The sequence below is a fragment of the Peromyscus californicus genome, unplaced genomic scaffold (assembly GCF_007827085.1).
Source record: "Peromyscus californicus insignis strain IS unplaced genomic scaffold, ASM782708v3 Scaffold_7__1_contigs__length_154581171, whole genome shotgun sequence".
Lineage (NCBI taxonomy): Eukaryota > Metazoa > Chordata > Mammalia > Rodentia > Cricetidae > Peromyscus > Peromyscus californicus.
The window spans coordinates 128682928-128700842 of NW_026294595.1; the positions used below are offsets into that span (position 1 = coordinate 128682928).

General features: G+C 47.1%; 1 protein-coding gene across 2 annotated transcripts in view; it reads right to left on the reverse strand.

Annotated features, from left to right (window-relative positions):
* The window catches only part of Snta1 (syntrophin alpha 1), a 34919-nt gene extending 18078 nt beyond the window's left edge, over positions 1 to 16841 (reverse strand). Inside the window, exons 1-2 of one of the 2 annotated variants that reach the window (XM_052725718.1) lie at positions 16419 to 16841; positions 10963 to 11148 (exon numbers count right to left, since the gene is read on the reverse strand). In XM_052725718.1, the coding sequence (XP_052581678.1) occupies positions 10963 to 11148; positions 16419 to 16710 (478 nt within the window). In that variant the 5' untranslated portion in view covers positions 16711 to 16841. The remainder of the gene's footprint in view (positions 1 to 10962; positions 11149 to 16418) is intronic. The other variant, XM_052725717.1, reaches the window with a different exon arrangement.
* Positions 16842 to 17915: the final 1074 nt, after the last annotated feature.

Sequence of the window (17915 nt, forward strand, 5' to 3'; positions counted from 1 at the left end):
GTTGCAACATGGTCTCATGTAGCCCAGGCTGGCCTTGAACTCCTCCTCCTGCCTCCACCTCCCAAGGTCCTATAAATCTGAGCAAGTGCTCCACCACTGAGCCATATCTCGGCCAAGACTATGAGGTTGTTTCATTTTGGGGAGTATATGCTGCTTTTTAATTTTTAAAACACCAATTTTATTTTTCAAAATATACCACTGGGGCCTTGGAGAGGGTTCAGCGGGTAAAGATGCTTGCAGCCTCGCCTGACAATCTGATGTTCAAGTTGCCCTCTGACCTCTGCATGTGCACCATGATGCAAAGGCATACTCATGCATGCCCACACAAATGTATAAAGAAATAAATGTAAAAAATCCATAACTAAAGACCCTTTCAACACAGAAATCCTAGATTCAGAGTTCTAAAATCTTTTAATTTTGTGTGACAGAAGCAGAGAAGTGTGTATGTATGTGATTACAAAGACACATGAGTTATGGGACCCATGGGGAGCTTAGAGTCCAGTCTCTGGGTGGGTTATGGGGAGTGAACTGAGGTCATCATACGCCATCTGATGAGACCTATCATTTAGAATTTTTTGTTTGTTTGTTTTGCTTTGGTTTTGGTTTTTGAAGACAGGGTTTCTCTGAGTCCTGGCTGTCCTGGAACTTGCTTTGTAGAGCAGGCTGGCCAGAGAGATCCACCTGCCTCTGCCTCCAGAGTGCTCCAGAGTGCTGGGATTAAGGGTGTGAGCCACCACTCCCAATAAAAGGAGCATTTATTGGTGTTGATCAAGCACCAAGCCCAATTCTCTCACATACTTTCACCTAACGTGATAGTGAATGTTGATTATCAAAACTGACAGGACCTAGAATAACCAAGAGACAAGCCCCTGGGCACATCTGTGAGGGATTTTCTGTATTGGGTTTATTGAGGTGAGAAGTCCCACCCTAGATGTGGCTAATATCAATTCATGGGCTAGAGTTGTGGAAGCATAAAAAGAGAAAATTAGCTGAGTGCCAGCATTCATCTCGGTCTGCCTACGGACTGCAGATGCACTGTGACCTGTCACCTCTCTGCCAGGTGAACTGTACATACACTTCCTTAAGTTGCTCTTTGTCAGTGATCTTATCACAGCAATGAGAGAAGTAACTAAGATGCCTAACTTCACCTATTCAGTGAAAGATTAAAGCTCTTTGTAAAGGATAAACTAGACCTTAGAGAGCCATATGCCTTGCAGTAGGGATATTTAAGAACTTCACTTCCAGCCAGGCAGTGGTGACACACACCTTTAATCCCAGCACTTGGGAGGCAGAAGCAGGAGGATCTCTGTGAGTTCAAGGCCAGCCTGGTCTACAGGGGCGTTCCAGGACAGCCAGGGCTACACAGAGAAACCCTGTGCATAAACACAGGAACAAAAGCAACAACAACAAAAAAGAACATCATTTCTGAGAGATCTGGGCTAAAATCTCCTCCTCCTCCTCCTCCTCCTCCTCCTCCTCCTCCTCCTCCTCCTCCTCCTTCTCCCTTCCTTCTCCCTTCTTCTCCTCCTTCTTCTCCCTTCTCCTCCTCCTCTCGTGGGAAAAATTTCACTCTGTAGCCCAGGCTTGCCTGGAACTCACAATTAGAACCAGGCAAGTGTGACCTTAGGCAAGCAACCTGCATCTAAAGACCCAGCAGTTTTTCTGTTTGTTTTGTTTGGGGAGGTGATGGTGTTGGGCAGTAAGTACCACTACTGTGCTATTTCCCAGCCCTAACTATTTTTATGAAATCCTATTTACTGTGTGTGTCTATGTGTATGAACACACATGTACAGAGGTCAGAGAACAACAGCAGGAGTCCGTTCTCTTCCTCCAACATGTGGGTTCTGGGGACTGGACTCAAGTCATTAGGCTTGGCAGAGCGCGCCTTTACGTGTTGAGCCATCTCTCTGGCAATAGCCACAAGCATTTCAATTGAGTTCTGCAGATCAGGCCAGCGTTGGATTAGGCCAAGTTTTGTCTGTGGGGAGTCACATGATCCGAAGTTATGTGTGTGCAGCCAAAAAACTGTCTCCTTGAGAACAATGGTCAGAACAACAGGTCTTTGCATTCATGGGAGACCCAGACAGGGGTTCCATTTATGTCTGTTCCAGGCACAGAAGTCCCTCTGACACCTAAGGGGCACAGAACACTCAGCTCCGCTGAATAGGTAACCCCAAATTAACTACATCCACTTTGAAACTGTTAACACATGCAGCCAAATCACATGGGACACATAGGAAGTGTCTGTCTCCCAGAGGAAGAGCCAGAGTTGGCTGGCCTCAGAGTTCCAAGGACCCAGAACAGAGGAGCCCCAATTTCACAAGCCAGAATGAGCCTGGAGACTTTCTTAAAGATTTAGGAATGACAGCTGCAATCATGAATGTTACCGGGAAAGTAAAAAAAGACCAGAAACATACCCTGCTGATCCATCTTCAAACACTCTCAAGATCCAAGCTGTACAGAGCTCAGTGCCAGCCCTCGAGGGGGCCGGAGGGCTCAGAATACAATGGCTTCTGCTCTCAGAGAGCTTCTAGATTGGAGGAACAGCTCAGTGATACAGTGCTTGCCAGTCATACATGGGGCCCTGGGTTTTGTTTTTCTTTGTTTGTTTTTGAGATACAGTTTCTCTGTGTATACCTGACCCTGAGGCCCTATGTTTGATTCCCAGCACTGGCGTAGGGGGCGTGGGGGGGGGGGGGGAGTTCTATACTAGATGCTTGAAATGTACTCTCTCATCCTGATGAATGGGCTGGCCTCGGGTTTATATGCATTATTCTGTTTGCTTGTTTGTTACCGGAAGGGTTCAAGACAAGGTTTCTTTGTATAGTCCTGGCTATCCTAGAACTTGCTCTGTGGATTAGGCTAACCTCAAACTCAGAGATCTGCCTGCCTTTATAGACCCCCGTACCTCCCCACCCCCGCAAGTCCTGGAATTAAACACGTTTGCTGCCACCACCATCTAACCTACATGCATTATGACTTCATCTTGGGAGGGGAGGAGAGAAGCACGGCAAAGAGTATCATCCAAGACTGAGGCAATAGTAGCCTCTGTAACCAGTTAGAATCCGTTCAATAGGAGTGAGAATCTTCTTAGATTCTGCAGGACTTAAGAAACTTGATTCTCAGAGCTGGAGAGATGCTCAGTGGTTAGGAGAACTTCCTGCTCTTGCAGATGGCTGCAGTTCAGTTTCCAGCGCCCACACCAGGGGGCTCACACTGTTAACTACAGCTACAGAAGAGGGGGCCACCCTTCTTCTAGCCTCTGAAGGCACATGCATATACACATAATTAAAAATTATAATATAAATAATATAAAAAATAATAGCAATTCCTGTTATTCTAGGCTTTTATCATGAACATTTATTTACATGCTAATATATACCTGTGTCTTTTTTATTTTTCCTTTTCTTTTTGTTTTTTGTTTGTTTGTTTGGTGTTTTTGTTTTTGTTTTTTGGTTTTTTGAGACAGGGTTTCTCGGTGTAGCTTTGCGCCTTTCCTGGAACTCACTCTGCAGACCAGGCTGGCCACTACCCTTGTTTGTTTTTTTGAGACAGGGTTTCTCTGTGTAGCTTTGGCTCCTTTCCTGGAACTAACCCAGGCTGGCCTCGAACTCACAGAGATCCACCTGCCTCTGCCTCCCGAGTGCTGGGATTAAAGGCATGTGCCACCACTGCCCAGCTAGATTCAGAGTCTTACTTATAGTCCAGGCTGGCCTGAAACTCACAGCAATTCTTCTGCCTTGGCCTTTTGAGTGCTCAGGATTAAAAGCATGTGTCACCAGGCCCAGTCTTTAACTTCTTCTTCTTTTTGTTTTCTTACTTTTAAAAAAAAAAAGATAAATTTATTTTTATTTATGTCTGTCTGTGTGACTGTATGTCACAGTGTGTTAGCACTCATAAAGGCCAGAAGAGGGTGTCAGATCCCCTGGAGCTGGATTCACAGGCAGCTGTGAGGCACTCCATGTGGGTACTTGGAGTGGAACTCAGGTTCTCCGAGCAGTAAGCACACTTAACCACCAGCAATGTCACTAGTTCTTTCCACTCTAATTTTTAACATTTCTCTACATTTTATTTGCAAAAACTAATAAATAAGATGACTGTGTGCATTTCAAGTAGGAAACTCTTTAGTAAAGTAAGTCAAAGTTTTAAGAGATTATTGTGTAGGAAAGGGACTCTCATCACTTAGGCCTCCCCAGTGCAACCTAGCTTTTTTTTTTTTTTTTTAATTCTTCTAGTCACTATCCTTAAAAATTTCAGAAGCAGCTGGGCAGTGGTGGCACATGCCTTAGGCAGACAGATCTCTGTGCGTTCGAGGCCAACCTGGTCTACAGACTGAGTTCCAGGACAGCCAGGGATACACAGTGAAACCCTGTCTCAAAAACCAAAACAAGCCAGGCAGTGGTGGCACACACCTTTAATCCCAGCACTCGGGAGGCAGGGGCAAGCAGATCTCTGTGAGTTCGAGGCCAGCCTGGTCTACAGAGTGAGTTCTAGGATAGCTCCAAAGTTACACAGAGAAATCCTGTCTCAAAAAAAAATGTTTTTTTTTTTATTTCAGCAGCATATCAACTCTATATTTCTTTGAGAATTTCATACATGGGTACACTGTATTTATATCAGTGCTACCCCTCCAAGTCTTCTCGTGTCCCCTTCATATATATATATATATATATATATATATATATATATATCCCCTTCTCAAATTCATGTCCTCCTCTTCTATAATTATTATTGTTTATACACAAATACACACATTTCTACACAAATGTCCCCTATCAGGAGGACCATCCCTAAAGAAAACCGACTCGTAGCTCTTTAATGGGGGTGAGGACTTCTGAACGCTTCCCCTGTCCATGTTGGCATGTCAGCTTGCTGCGCCCTTGTGCAGGCAACCATATTATTGAGAGATCATGGTTACAACATCCCTATCATATCCAAAAGACTCTATCTCATAGCAATCCCCATGGTCCTCTGGCTCCTACAGTCTTTCCACCCCGTTTCTCTATTTTCCTTTAGCCTTGGGCATAGGGGCTATGTTACAGGTGTCCCCCTGGAGGCTGGGCACACCAACGTGACCTATTCTCTGAACCTTGACCAGCTGTGGCTCTCTAAAATAGCCCCTGACCACTGCAAAAGGAAGTTTCTTTGATCAGCAAAAAGAGCTGCACTCAGGAAGCACACGGACACAGCATCCCTTCTTTTTCCTTTCTTTCTTTTGGGGGTAGGGTGAGGGTTCGAGACAGGGTTTCTTTGTGTAGCTCTAGCTGTCCTGGAACTGGCTGTCCTAGAGACCAGACTGGCCTCGAACTCAGAGATCCACCTGCCTCTGCCTCCCAAGTGCTGGGATTTAAAGACACAAGCCTGCGGAGGTAGTGCATGCCTTTAGTCCCAGCACTCAGGAAGAAGAGGCAGGTGGATCTTTGTGAGTTCAAGGCCAGCCTGGTCTCCAGAGTGAGTTCCAGGACAGCCAGGGATACACAGAGAAACCTGTTTTGAAAAACCAAAAAATAGGCAGGGTCTCACTGTGTTGCCCAAGATGTCTCTGAATGCCTGGGCTCAAGAGATCCTCTTGTTCGGTCTCATGAGTACCTGAGATTACAGGTTTGTTCCATCCTGGCCATCTTTTTGTTTATATCTTTAAAAACTATAATCTCAGCCAGGCGGTGGTGGCACATGCCTTTGATCCCAGCACTTGGGAGGCAGAAGCAGGCGGATCTCCGTGAGTTCGAGGCCAGCCTGGTCTACAGAGTGAGTTCCAGGACAGCCAAGGCTTCACAGAGAAACGCTGTCTCAAAAACAAAACGAAACAAAAACCATAATCTCTGTATGACATGTAACTTTCCCACTTTGAATAAAGCATTTAGACTTACTTTATGAGTTTTTACTGGGCCTTGGTATTTTGTTTTTATGTCTACAAGTGCTCTACTCGCATGTATGCCTACATGACAGAAGAGGGCATCGGCTCCCATTACAGACGGCTGTGGCCACCATGTGGGTGCTGGGAATTGAACTCAGGTCCTCTGAGAGAGCAGCCAGTGCTCCTAACTGTTGAGCCATCTCTCCGGCCTCCGTGCCTTAGCATTCTTTTTCAATGCATGACAGATTCACTGCTGTCACTATCGGTATGTTCAGCCAAATTGGAAAAAGAATGAAAGAAAGAAGGGCATTTTCCTTGTAGGTATCCCTCCCTCTTCTCCCTGGCCTGGTCTCCAAGGGGCCAGGCTAGTCCTGGCATGAGATCTGCACACACAATGAGCCGCTCTAAGCAGCAGACAGAGGCGTGTTGGCTGCCAGCTTACACCCAGGCTCTAGTCACAAGCATATCCCTGCAGATGAAAACAGGCTCAGAAGATTTGTGCAGATCCCTGACTTAGCAGAAAAAAAAGTTCCAGGAGGCATGCTGGGGTGGCTGAGGTCCAGATGAGCCCTCACCTCAGGCCAGGGAAGGAGGCCTGTGAGAAACACCTAGAGTTCACTGATGACACCTGTCCTTTCTGGACATTCTCAGGGATTCTATATCCACCAAGCTGCCTTGCCCAGTTCACAACCAAATGACAGGCCAGCCTTCCATGGCTCTTCCAAGTAACCTTAGGAGTAGGTTGGGGAACTGGGAACTTGAGAACAATGTGGCCAGTGACTGGGCTGTCAGGGAACCTAGGCCCTGGCAAGCTCCTAAGAGCCCTGGTTCCAAATAGGGAAAACTGGGTGCCTAACTCATACAAATGCCTCAAAGTCTCGAGGAATAAGTACAACCCTGCATTCTTCTGTCCTCCAGGTTTTTCCAATTACTCCTGCAGTGCAGACTTGAACCCAGTTCCTCACCCAACACGGCCCCCCACCCCACCCCCGCCATATCAGCCTGTGGTGCTGTCTTGAAGAAAACTCCCCCTTTCCATGAGGGAGTTGGCCAAGAGACCAAGTCAAAAGAGACTCAGGGCTGGGAATAGAGCTCAGTGGTAGATAATCTGCCTAGAATATGTGAGCCTCAAGTTCAGCTCCGGCACATCCACCACCATAACACAACAGGGAGCTGGGAGAGGGAAGGAGAGGAAATGAGGATTCAAGTAAGAAAAACTGGAGAGCAGAACATAGTGATTAAGACATATAATCTTAGTAGGTCAGTGGTGGTGGCACACATCTTTAATCCCAGCACTTGGGAGACAGAGGCAGGCGGATCTCTGTGAGTTCGAGGCCAGCCTGGTCTACAGAATGAATTCCAGGACAGCCAAGGCTACACAGAGAAACCCTGTCTCCAAAAAAAGAAGGAGAAAGAGGAAAAAAACAAAAGACATATAATCCTAATAGTCTAGAGGCTAGGGCAGAAGAACTGTAAATTCAAGACCAGTCTGAGCTAAATGGTAAGACTCTATTTCAAAAAGCTTAAAAAGAGTCAGATATGATGGTGTATCATTTAATCCCAGAATCTGGGAGGCAGAAGCTGGAATATGTCTGTGAGTTCAGGACCAGTGTGGTCTACATAGTAAGACCCTGTCTCAGAAAAAACAGTCAGTCGAGGGGCTTGAGGGGCTGAAGTAAGCTCTGGCAGTTTAAAGCTCATAGTGCTCTTCCAGAAGACCCAAGTTCAGTTCAAAGCACCCACATGGGATGGCAACTCCAGCTCTAGGAAATCTGACACCTCTGGCATCCAAGGTCACCTGCACTCACATACACAAACCCATATACAGACATACACATAGTTAAAAATAATAAACTCAATTTCTTCAAAGAACTCAGGCATGCTGATAGAGCCTGTAATCTCCACATTCAAGACTCGAAGGCAGGAGAATCAGAAGTTCAAAGTCAGCCTGGGCTACTTGAAACTACATCAAATAACCAACACATAAAATGAAGGTGCTGGGGGAGATGTTTCAAGTACCTTATTTGTTAGTATTCTTTTGTTTGTTTGTGTTTTTGAGACAGAGTCTCACTATATAGGCCTTAACTGATCTGGAACTATGTATACCAGGTTTTCCCTCAAACTCATAGAATTTGCCTTTACCTCTGAGTACTGGGATTAAAGATATGTACCACTATACCCAATGGTTATTATTCTTTTAATAAGAAGTGCATGTGTGTGTGTGTGTGTCTGTGTGTGTCTATGTGTGTCTGTATCTATGTGTGTCTGTGTGTGTGTGTGTCTCTGTGTGTGTGTGTGTGTGTGTGTGTGTGTGTGTGTGTGTGTGTCTTTATATGTATGTACCACATGTGTGAGGTTGTCTGTGGAGGCCAGAAGAGGGCATTGGATCCCTGGAGCTAGAGTTATAGGCAGTTGTGAACCACTGACCTGGAGGCTGGGAACTGAACTCAGGTCCTCCAAAAGAGCAACAAATACTTTCAACCACTGAGATGTCTCTTAGCTCCCTCCCTACCTTCCCTTACCAGACCCAGGCTGTCCTAGCCAAGGATGACCTTGAAGTTCTGATCTTCCTGCTTCCACCTCCCATCAAATCATTCATCCTTCTCAGGATGATGTATGTGCTACAGATAAATTGTTCTCATCCTAAAGATGAGAGGGTAGAGATTTGGAACATAGCTCCAGTAAAAATTTTCCCATCTATAGACTAAGGTTTCAAACAGCAATCTAGGTGCAGTAGTATATGTCTTTAATCCCAGTACTTGGGAGCAAGGAGCAGGCAGATTTCTGTGAGTTCAAAGCCAACCTACTCTACATATCAAGTTCCAGGACAGTCGGAGCTAAACAGAGAGACCCTGTCTCAAAATGAACAAACAAACAAAAAGCTTCAAACAGCAGAGACTAAAGAAGCTTTTTCATCCCCTGTAATGTGATCCATCTTGATGTGAGCAGTCCCAGGTGCATGTTGCCACTGCCATAAACCCATTTATATCTTCCTGCCATTTTTTTTTTACTTTACTCCTTCAAACCATAAGCTTAATATAAATCCTACCTCCTTTAAAAAATACAATAAAATGTGATGTTTCAATTAATGTCAATTACTTTAAATCACATCACTGGCTATAAACATCAAAATAATAAGATGTCTGAAGCAGAAAGTCTCTCTTATACCCATAACATGTATGATCCTATTTGTTGATTGTGCTGTTACAGTATGATTGATAGGGGTTAGGGATATATCTCACTAGAGGAATGCTGCCTGGCAGGCCAAGGCCCTGGGAATGTAACTTTTTTTCTTTTTATTAGGTTTATTCATTCTTTTAAGATTTATTTATTTATTATGTATACAGTGTTCTGTCTGCATGTATCCCTGTAGGCCAGAAGAAGGCACCAGATCTCATTATAGATGGTTGTGAGCCACCATGTGGTTGCTAGGAATTGAACTCAGGACCTCTGGAAGAGCAACCAGTGCTCTCAACCTCTGAGCCATCTCTCCAGCCTCATTTAAAAAAAAAAAAAAACATGTATTTTGCCTGTATGTAGATATGTGCCCCACATGCATGCCTAGTGCCCCCAGAGGTCAGGAGAGGGTGTTGGATCCCCTGGAACTGGAGTTGCAGGTGGTTGTGAACCACCACATGGGTGCTAGGAACCAAACTCAATCCTCTAGAAGAGGAGTAAAGTGTTCTTAACTCCTGAACCATCTCTCCATCCCAACTTCTTTTTTTCCCTTGAGACAGGTTTTCATTATGTAGCTCGAGCTGACCTGTAACTCCCTATGTATACAAGACTGGCCTTGAACTCACAAAGTCTTCCTGCCTTTGCTTCCTGAGTGCTGGGATTAAAGTACCAGGATTCACTGCCTCCAACCTGGCCTTGATTATATTATACATGTAACTAATGGTATACTTAAGCTTTTAAGGACTAACATTCTAGACTGAGAAACAAAACTACTATGTACAATGAAATAAATAAAATGTATCAATACTAGTTATAGATATGCCTAAAATATCAAATAAAATAAAATTAAGTGGGAGTTAAGGTCTTGGGCCACAAGAATGGCAAAGGTGAGGGTCTGGAGCAATAGTTCAGTGGTAAAGAGTGGATCATTGAGAACCAAGGTACTGTCCACATACATAGTGCACAGACATACAGGCAGGCAAAGCACCCATTCACATAAGATAAAAATAAATGTTTAATAGTGGCAAAGGTCACCCAGGGTCCCAAAGCCTCTTTACTTCTGTGGCGTCTTGGAGACCCTTTGGGGAAACTTGGCAGGATTTGGGTCTGGGACTGAGCTCAGCAGCTCTGCTAGCCATGGCATTGTGCATCAGCCCCCACCATCTCTGGGTTCCTATTCTGGGCAAGAAGCCAAAGATACATTCTTCAGGCCCCCACAGGCGTTTGGAGCTGACAGAGTAGAGTTTGAGGAAAGGGCTGAGCAAAGCAGAAACCTCCTGAGAGTGTCAAAAGGCAGATAACAAATAACCATATCACAGGGCGATTCAACAATGGAGAGACTGAGACCCAGGGAAAGTGACTGTCTCCAAGACCACACATGGACAACTCGTGGAGAGAGCCACCCAAGTAAGGTTCTCCTCAAGACACTTCTCTGGTCCTCACTGCATGTGATGGGTGGGTCACTACATAGTGGACAAATCTCAGGACTTGAGGGCCTCGGGATGATAAAAGAGCCTGGAATTAAAAGCTCCAGCAGCGCTTCAGCAAAGAATCCAGTTGTCCTTTCCCAGTCCCCACTCTTCCCCTGCCCTTAGCCACTCAATGGGTGAAAAATCCTGTTCACAGCCCAGAGAGCCAGGAGCTACGGTCTCATTTAAGAGGAAATTAAGGTTCTTAGAAATGAGGCAATTTGCCCCAGACCACACTACTAGTGAATGAGAGACAAGAAATACAAACCAGACCTACTTAGCTCTGTGCTTCTCTCCTTCCAGCAGCCCAAGATGACCCCAGGTGGGTCCTAATTCTATTTTCATGCCCACATCCCATCCCTCAAGGCCAGGCTGGAGCCACTGGAGGCCTGGAGGAAGCAGGAAAGAAGTTAAAAACTGCCCTCCCCAGCCCTCTGGGATCCGTACCCTGCTACTCACCCTCCAGCACCACCTCCTTGCCTGTCTTCTTGAGGGCCTGTACCGCTTCATCATGGGTGGCAGAGGACAGATCTTCACCATTCACAGACAGGATGGCATCCCCAACAAAGAGGGCCTCTGTCTGGTCTGCTGCCAGTCCCTTGAAGATCTTGGAAATGAGAATAGGCATCTTGTTCTCCCGGCCCCCTGAACAAGCACAGAAGGAAGAGGAAACTGAGGCAGGTGTTTCAACACATGGGAAACTTATCAAGGTGACATTGCTTCTGACTCTCTGCTCGGGAAAGGGAAATGGGCAAATGATGAGAAATAAAGGGAGAAAACTGAGAAGTCTGACACACAGCTGGGCTTGGTGACGTGCAGCTATAACCCCAGCATTCAGGAGGCTTAGGCAGGAATAGATTGCCTTGAGTGCACAGCCACCCAGAGATACAGCAAGACAGGCTAATAAAATATTTTCTAAATCCATAATGCTATAGTTTGGCTCCTGGACCTCTTGTTTAAATGTCTTGTTAGTTCACCACTTTACTGATTTTTTTTCAATGTTTTGGATTTTAAGCAATTTCCCACAGTATGAAAATTTACTGATAACCCCCAATCTGGAGTTCAGGGAAAAGTAGTGGTTGCTATGGCCTGAAGGACCTCTTCTACAATCATCAAGTGTTAGAATCCAGACCTGGGTGTGGTACAGAACGCCTTTTATCCCAGCACTTGGGAAGAGGTGAGGAAAGGGGCAGGGGTGGGGGGAGACCAGGGGTTCGATCATCCTCAGCTTTGTAGGGAGGGAGTTTGAGGCCATCCTGGGATAGATAAATAAGACCATCTCAAAAATAAATTAATTAATTGAATAGGTTTTACTAACCAAAATTCACACTGGAAAGAAAGGCCTTAAGTTCTAGAAATTTCAAAAGTATATCTGAAATTTATCTCTGATATAAGAAAATAATACATTTTACTGGACTACTATATTGTTTCCAAATATCAAATGCCGTTTTAAAGAATTTCATACGTATTTACTTTGTGTCTGTATGCATGTATACAAATACACATGTGCTATTTGTGGGGGTCAGAGGACAACTTGCAGGAGTTGGTTCTCTCCTCCCACCATCTGGGTCCTGGAAATCAGTCCAGTCATCAGTCTTGACAGCAGCGACCTTTACCCTCTGAGCCAGTGATTCTCAATCTGTGGCTCGCAACCCCTTTGGGGGTCAAATGACCCTTTCACAGGGGTCACATCAGATATATACATCATGATTCATAACAGTAGCAAATTTACAGTTATGACGTAGCAACGAAAATCATTTTACCGTTGGGGAATCACCACAACATGAGGAACTGCGTTAAAAGGTCAAAGCATTAGGAAGGTTGAGAACCACTGCTTCTGAGCCATCTCACCAGCCCTCCAATGTCCTTTGCTTATTTTGTTGGTGGTTTTGATTGTTTGAATAAAGGTCTCACTCTATGCAGCCCTGACTGGCCTGGAACTCACTGTCTAACAGGCTAGTCTGAAACTCAGAGAGATCCACCTGTGTAGTGGGTAGCCATTCCAGCTTTGATCCGGAAGTTCCAACCCCCATTGAGACTTCGGCAACTGTCACGCCTGCAAGGCGGGGCGAAAGGAGGCGCCTGGGGACCTGAGATCTGGATCGGCGGGCTCTCTCTCTCTGTTGCGGGACCCTGGACTAGAGAGGTGTACCAAGCAGAGCTCCAGAGAACACCGCTGGACTGCGATACACCTTCCCCAGACTCCGCGACCTACCTATCCCTTAATTTGTAAGTTACGCCATTAAATAAATCTCCTTTTATCTACGTGGAGTGGCCTTAATAATTTCACCAATATCTGGCGCCCAACGTGGGGCACGAACCCACGACCCTGAGATTAAGAGTCTCATGCTCTACCGACTGAGCTAGTTACGTTAGTTAGGTTATCCAGATTTACAGATACATAGGTCAGATGGACAGGTAATCTTCAAACACTTCATAGACCTAGAGAATATGGCATTTAAATAACTTAGAATTCTGTTGATGTGAGACATAATTGCTCCTGGCTGCACCAATTTGATCCCGAGAGAATGTTGGGCTTCTAAGACATTTCCATTTGGAAGTTTGTCTTCTTGGCACAAAATGGCCTACTGGGCAAAGAACTGCCCTTGCCTCGACGGCTGACAGTACTAATGCAATGCTATCCTTTCTGGACAAGCGGGACACAAGGAAAGCGACCACTGTACTCTGCCAAGACAGGGTAAGATGGTCTTTCAGAATTCCTGCTTCTGAAAATGGTCTGTCAGATACTTTAGGCCTGTAGCCAATTTGAATGCACCAACAATGCTGAGAAACATTAGGTGACTGTCCAGGCTGCCAGCTGTCTCCGTCTACTCTCGCAAGATTCCCGAAAGTTGCTTGCATCCATCTACCATTTCTCAGGTACCATTATATTCCTTCTCAGGTCTTTGATGGGATTGAAGACTAGCAGTTATAGTTACAACCTAGTAGATAGAACATATTAAGTATTAGATTCAGGTTCTTTAGGATAGGACACCTTTTGGAATGATCTTTGTAACATGCCATTTACCTATGCTCTATACTTCTCTGGATTATAGTATGTGTTTCTTGCTTGATATTGTTTGCATTGGTTGTAGTTCCATCTTATCTAGGTCATTATCCCTCATTATTCCTGGACAATATTTGATAACCATTCCTTTGTATATAGTCTTGTATTAGGTTAGAACCTTCTTATTTAGACAAAAAGGGGGAGATGTAGTGGGTAGCCATTCCAGCTTTGATCCGGAAGTTCCAACCCCCATTGAGACTTCGGCAACTGTCACGCCTGCAAGGCGGGGCGAAAGGAGGCGCCTGGGGACCTGAGATCTGGATCGGCGGGCTCTCTCTCTCTGTTGCGGGACCCTGGACTAGAGAGGTGTACCAAGCAGAGCTCCAGAGAACACCGCTGGACTGCGATACACCTTCCCCAGACTCCGCGACCTACCTATCCCTTAATTTGTAAGTTACGCCATTAAATAAATCTCCTTTTATCTACGTGGAGTGGCCTTAATAATTTCACCAATACACCTGCCTCTGCCTCTGGAGTGCTAAGATTAAAGGCATGTGTCACCATGCCCAGAACAAATGTCTTTTTAAAAATAAATAGTCATCGGGGCTGGGCATGGTGGTACATACTTGTAATCCCAGCACCAAGGTGGCAGAGGATAAAGGATTATTGCAAATTCAAGACCAACCTGTTCCACATATGAAGTTTCAGGACAGTATGGGCTACATAGCAAAACAGTACCCAAAAAAGAAAAACCAATGCTCAACCCTATGTAGACTCAAGTCAGACCCTCAGATATCACATTCCTGGCCCATCCTCAAAGTACTAAAGATGAGAGACCAGTGGCACAGAGCAAGAGGTCACTGTTTCAAGGTTACACAAGCCAGTGACATCTGAGCCTAGATAGAACACCTCTCCCAACCCCCACCCAGGCCCCACAGTTGTTCGTGGCACGGCACAAGGCTTGAGGCCTCGTAGAGGAAGGTGTTTCTATTTATATCTAGCCTCCTCACCTAAAAGTAAGGACTTCCATTCCATTTGAAGCTATGACCGTTCCCAGCTGCCTTGGACTCAGCTGGACCCCAGAAGGGAAGTTACCATGGCAACAGGAGCCCAGTCTTCGATCCAGGAGGAACTGGATGAAACTGCTACTTTCCCTAAAGTCCCATGAAAATACCCTTCCAATCACCTGGAAGTGCAGATCTGGGTCGTATCTCTGTACCTTGACAAGACCCTGCTCCTCTGAGAGTCAGTCTGTCTGTCTGAAAAGTGGAACTCTATAGGAACTCTAGGTTCCTTCCTGCTCTAACACACTGAGTGTTTTTTTAATTGCTGTGTTTCCCTAGCCTATACTAGAGTTTGGGGTTAAAGCTGGTACCCACTCCCTGTTTTCCTGTTCCCTCTTTAGACTCTTGGGGTTAACTGCCCAGGAATTTACCCTTCCCTAGAAAGAACTTACTCCCTGGGCTGTCTTTAGGGCAGTGGAGGCTCTATAGTTAAGATTTAAATGCTGGTTCTGCTGTTCACTGACTGATCCTGGGAAAATCATTTCTCCCTTTTGAGTCTCAGTTTCTTCACCTGTAAAATGGAGATTAAACCCGATGCCTTTCACCACTGATGGTCAAGATGAAATAGACCATGGGCAAAGTATGACAGACACAACATCTCCTAGCACACAGTGGCATTCACCACCATGCCCACTTCCTAACCTGGGCCAAAGTCTAGACAAGGTATCAATGAACACAGCCAGTTCCCAGGAGGTCAGGGAATATATGGACACATTCAATTAAACAAAAAAAAAAAAAAAAAAAAAAAAAGGCTGACAGTCTGTTGAGGGCTGAAACCGATAGGCAGATGGGCAGGAATGGTGAACCCAGCAGCTGGGAATGCACATGGATTTTAAGCACCACGTTTAGTTGTTTTTGAGAGTCCCTCCTGGCCCCTTTTCCTCTCACCACATGTTGGCAAGCCCTGCTCTCAGAAACATCCTCATCATATAGTTACCAAAACAGATTCAGAGATAGGAAGTGACCTGTCCAAGTTCACACAGAGATTCAGAACTCCAGTTGCAGCCTACCTGAGCTGGGGAAGTAGTTGGTAAAGTGCTTGCCTACCATGTATAAAGCTCTTGATCCTCAGCACAACATAAACCTATTTTAGCAGCGCATATCAGTAATCCCAGCACTCTGGGATTACTTCAGTGTTATCCTTTGCTACATAGTGACTATGAGGCCAGCCTGGGATACATGAGACCCTGTCAAACAGCTGTCAGTCTTGGAGACTAAGAACTATTAGGAATGAATGGCAACTCTGGGTTCACCCTCTCCCACCTTGTCCATGGTACAAATGGGCAGATGAGAATCAAACCCAGCCATCACGACTCCCAGCCTAGGCGTACAACCTTCTGGAGCCCAAGATGTCTAGGTTGTTACTGGTCCCTTCTCTGGGATCATGCCTGTGACTTCATCCACACTGAGCTCCTAGACTCCAGGCTTTCACCTGTGCACCTGGGTTGTGTCTCAGGATTTCCCCCTTCTTGTCCTAAGTAGTGTCCCAGGCCCCTATCTCCTTTCGCCCGTCTGCCTTCCTGAGGATCCTCATGCCCTGATACCCATAGCTACCATTTTGCTTCAACACAGAACTACGAACCCATGTCCTTGGTGTGCCCACACACTTCCATACTTGTGTCTTCAGAGACCCCTGTAAGACCTCCAACTCCCCAAGCCCCTTCCGACCTTGGTGCTCCTCCTCCCTCACTCCGCACCTTCCTCCCCTCAATCTCTGCTCCACCTCAGACAGAAAGAAGGCATTTGGCTATCTAATCTCCGTGCTCTGCCAGGCCCCGTGACCCCTGAGCGCTTCGCAGCAGCACAGACACCACGACCTCACGCCCTCAGTGCCCCGCACCTACCCTTGATGCTGATGCCCAGCCCGCCGGCGTCGGCCTTGCGCACCGTCACGCGGCGCCGCTGGAGCAGCAGCGCCTCTGACAGCTGCGGGGGCGCCGTGCCTGGCTCAGCGGCGCCGTTGAACTGCGCGGGCTCGGGCTCCGGGCCGGGCTCGCCGTCGGCGGGGCTCACGGTCAGCGCGTCCTCCGCCAGAGTGAGCAACACCCGCTGCCACCGCTCGCCTCCTGCCCCGGAGCCCGCCCCGGCGCGCAGTTCCAGCAGCCCGGTGCGTGGAGCGCGCCTGCCTGACGCCATCTTCGCCTCGAAGTCCCAGTCCGCTGCGCTCGCCCGGTCCCACAGTACCCGGCCGGCTCCGACCCAGCGCCCAGGGCAGAGGGCGGCAGGGCTGCTGAGCCAGCGGCCACCCTACCCCGGGCCTCGGGGGGCGGAGCTTCGGAGGACAGGCTGTCGGGGGCGGTGCTAACGGGGGCGGGGCCCCGGGAGAGACCGAGGAGAAGCTGCTGGGTAACCTAAGGATGCTCTGCGGACCGCTTGGGAGTGGGTCAGAACCGCGTCGCCGAGAGGCCACAAAGTTAGAAGAGGAGGTTGGGGGTGTGGGGTGCTCGGCGGGGACATAAAGGGACCGGATTCTGTGGATGGGGCAACCCAAGGATCGGGTTCGGTGCGCCGTCGAGGACTGGACCGTAGCTCGTGGAGGCAGAAGGAAGAGAAAAAAAATCAGGGAACCCTGGGCGAGACTTTGGGCGTTGGGACAGGGCTGCGTGTGGCGGGGAGCTAGGCTCCAGGGACTTTGCAGACAGAGTTAACTGGTAAGCGAGCTAAGGAAGGAGATGGTTTCCCACGTTTTGTGTGCCGTGGGGAGAGGGTCCCAGAGGCGGTCTGTGGGCGTGGTTCAGCTTGAGGGCACAGCCTCTAAAGAGGCAGGCCTGCCCATCAAGAGGAGAAACGCTACTCCTTTGAGGGCTTGGTCCCAGCACTTGCAAGTAGAGGCAGGAGGACCTGTAAGTTTGAGGCCAGCCTGGGCTACATGAGACCCTGCCTTAAAAGAATACAAAATAAAACGACATAAGAGGCTGAAGAGAGCCGGGCGGTGGTGGCTCACGCCTTTAATCCCAGCACTCGGGAGGCAGAGCCAGGCGGATCTCTGTGAGTTCGAGGCCAGCCTGGACTACCAAGTGAGTTCCAGGAAAGGCGCAAAGCTACACAGAGAAACCCTGTCTCGAAAAACCAAAAAAAAAAAAAAAAAGAGGCTGAAGAGATGGGAGGCTCAGCGGCTAAGAGCATGCACTGCTCTTATAGAAAACCTGAATAAAGTTCGAAGCATCCATGTTAGGCAGCACACAACCACTTGTAATTCCAGCCCCAAGGAGATCTGACACCACTAGCCTCCTTGGGAACCTGCATTCACATTGCACACACCCAACCACTTGTAATTCCAGCCCCAAGGAGATCTGACACCACTAGCCTCCTTGGGAACCTGCATTCACATTGCACACACC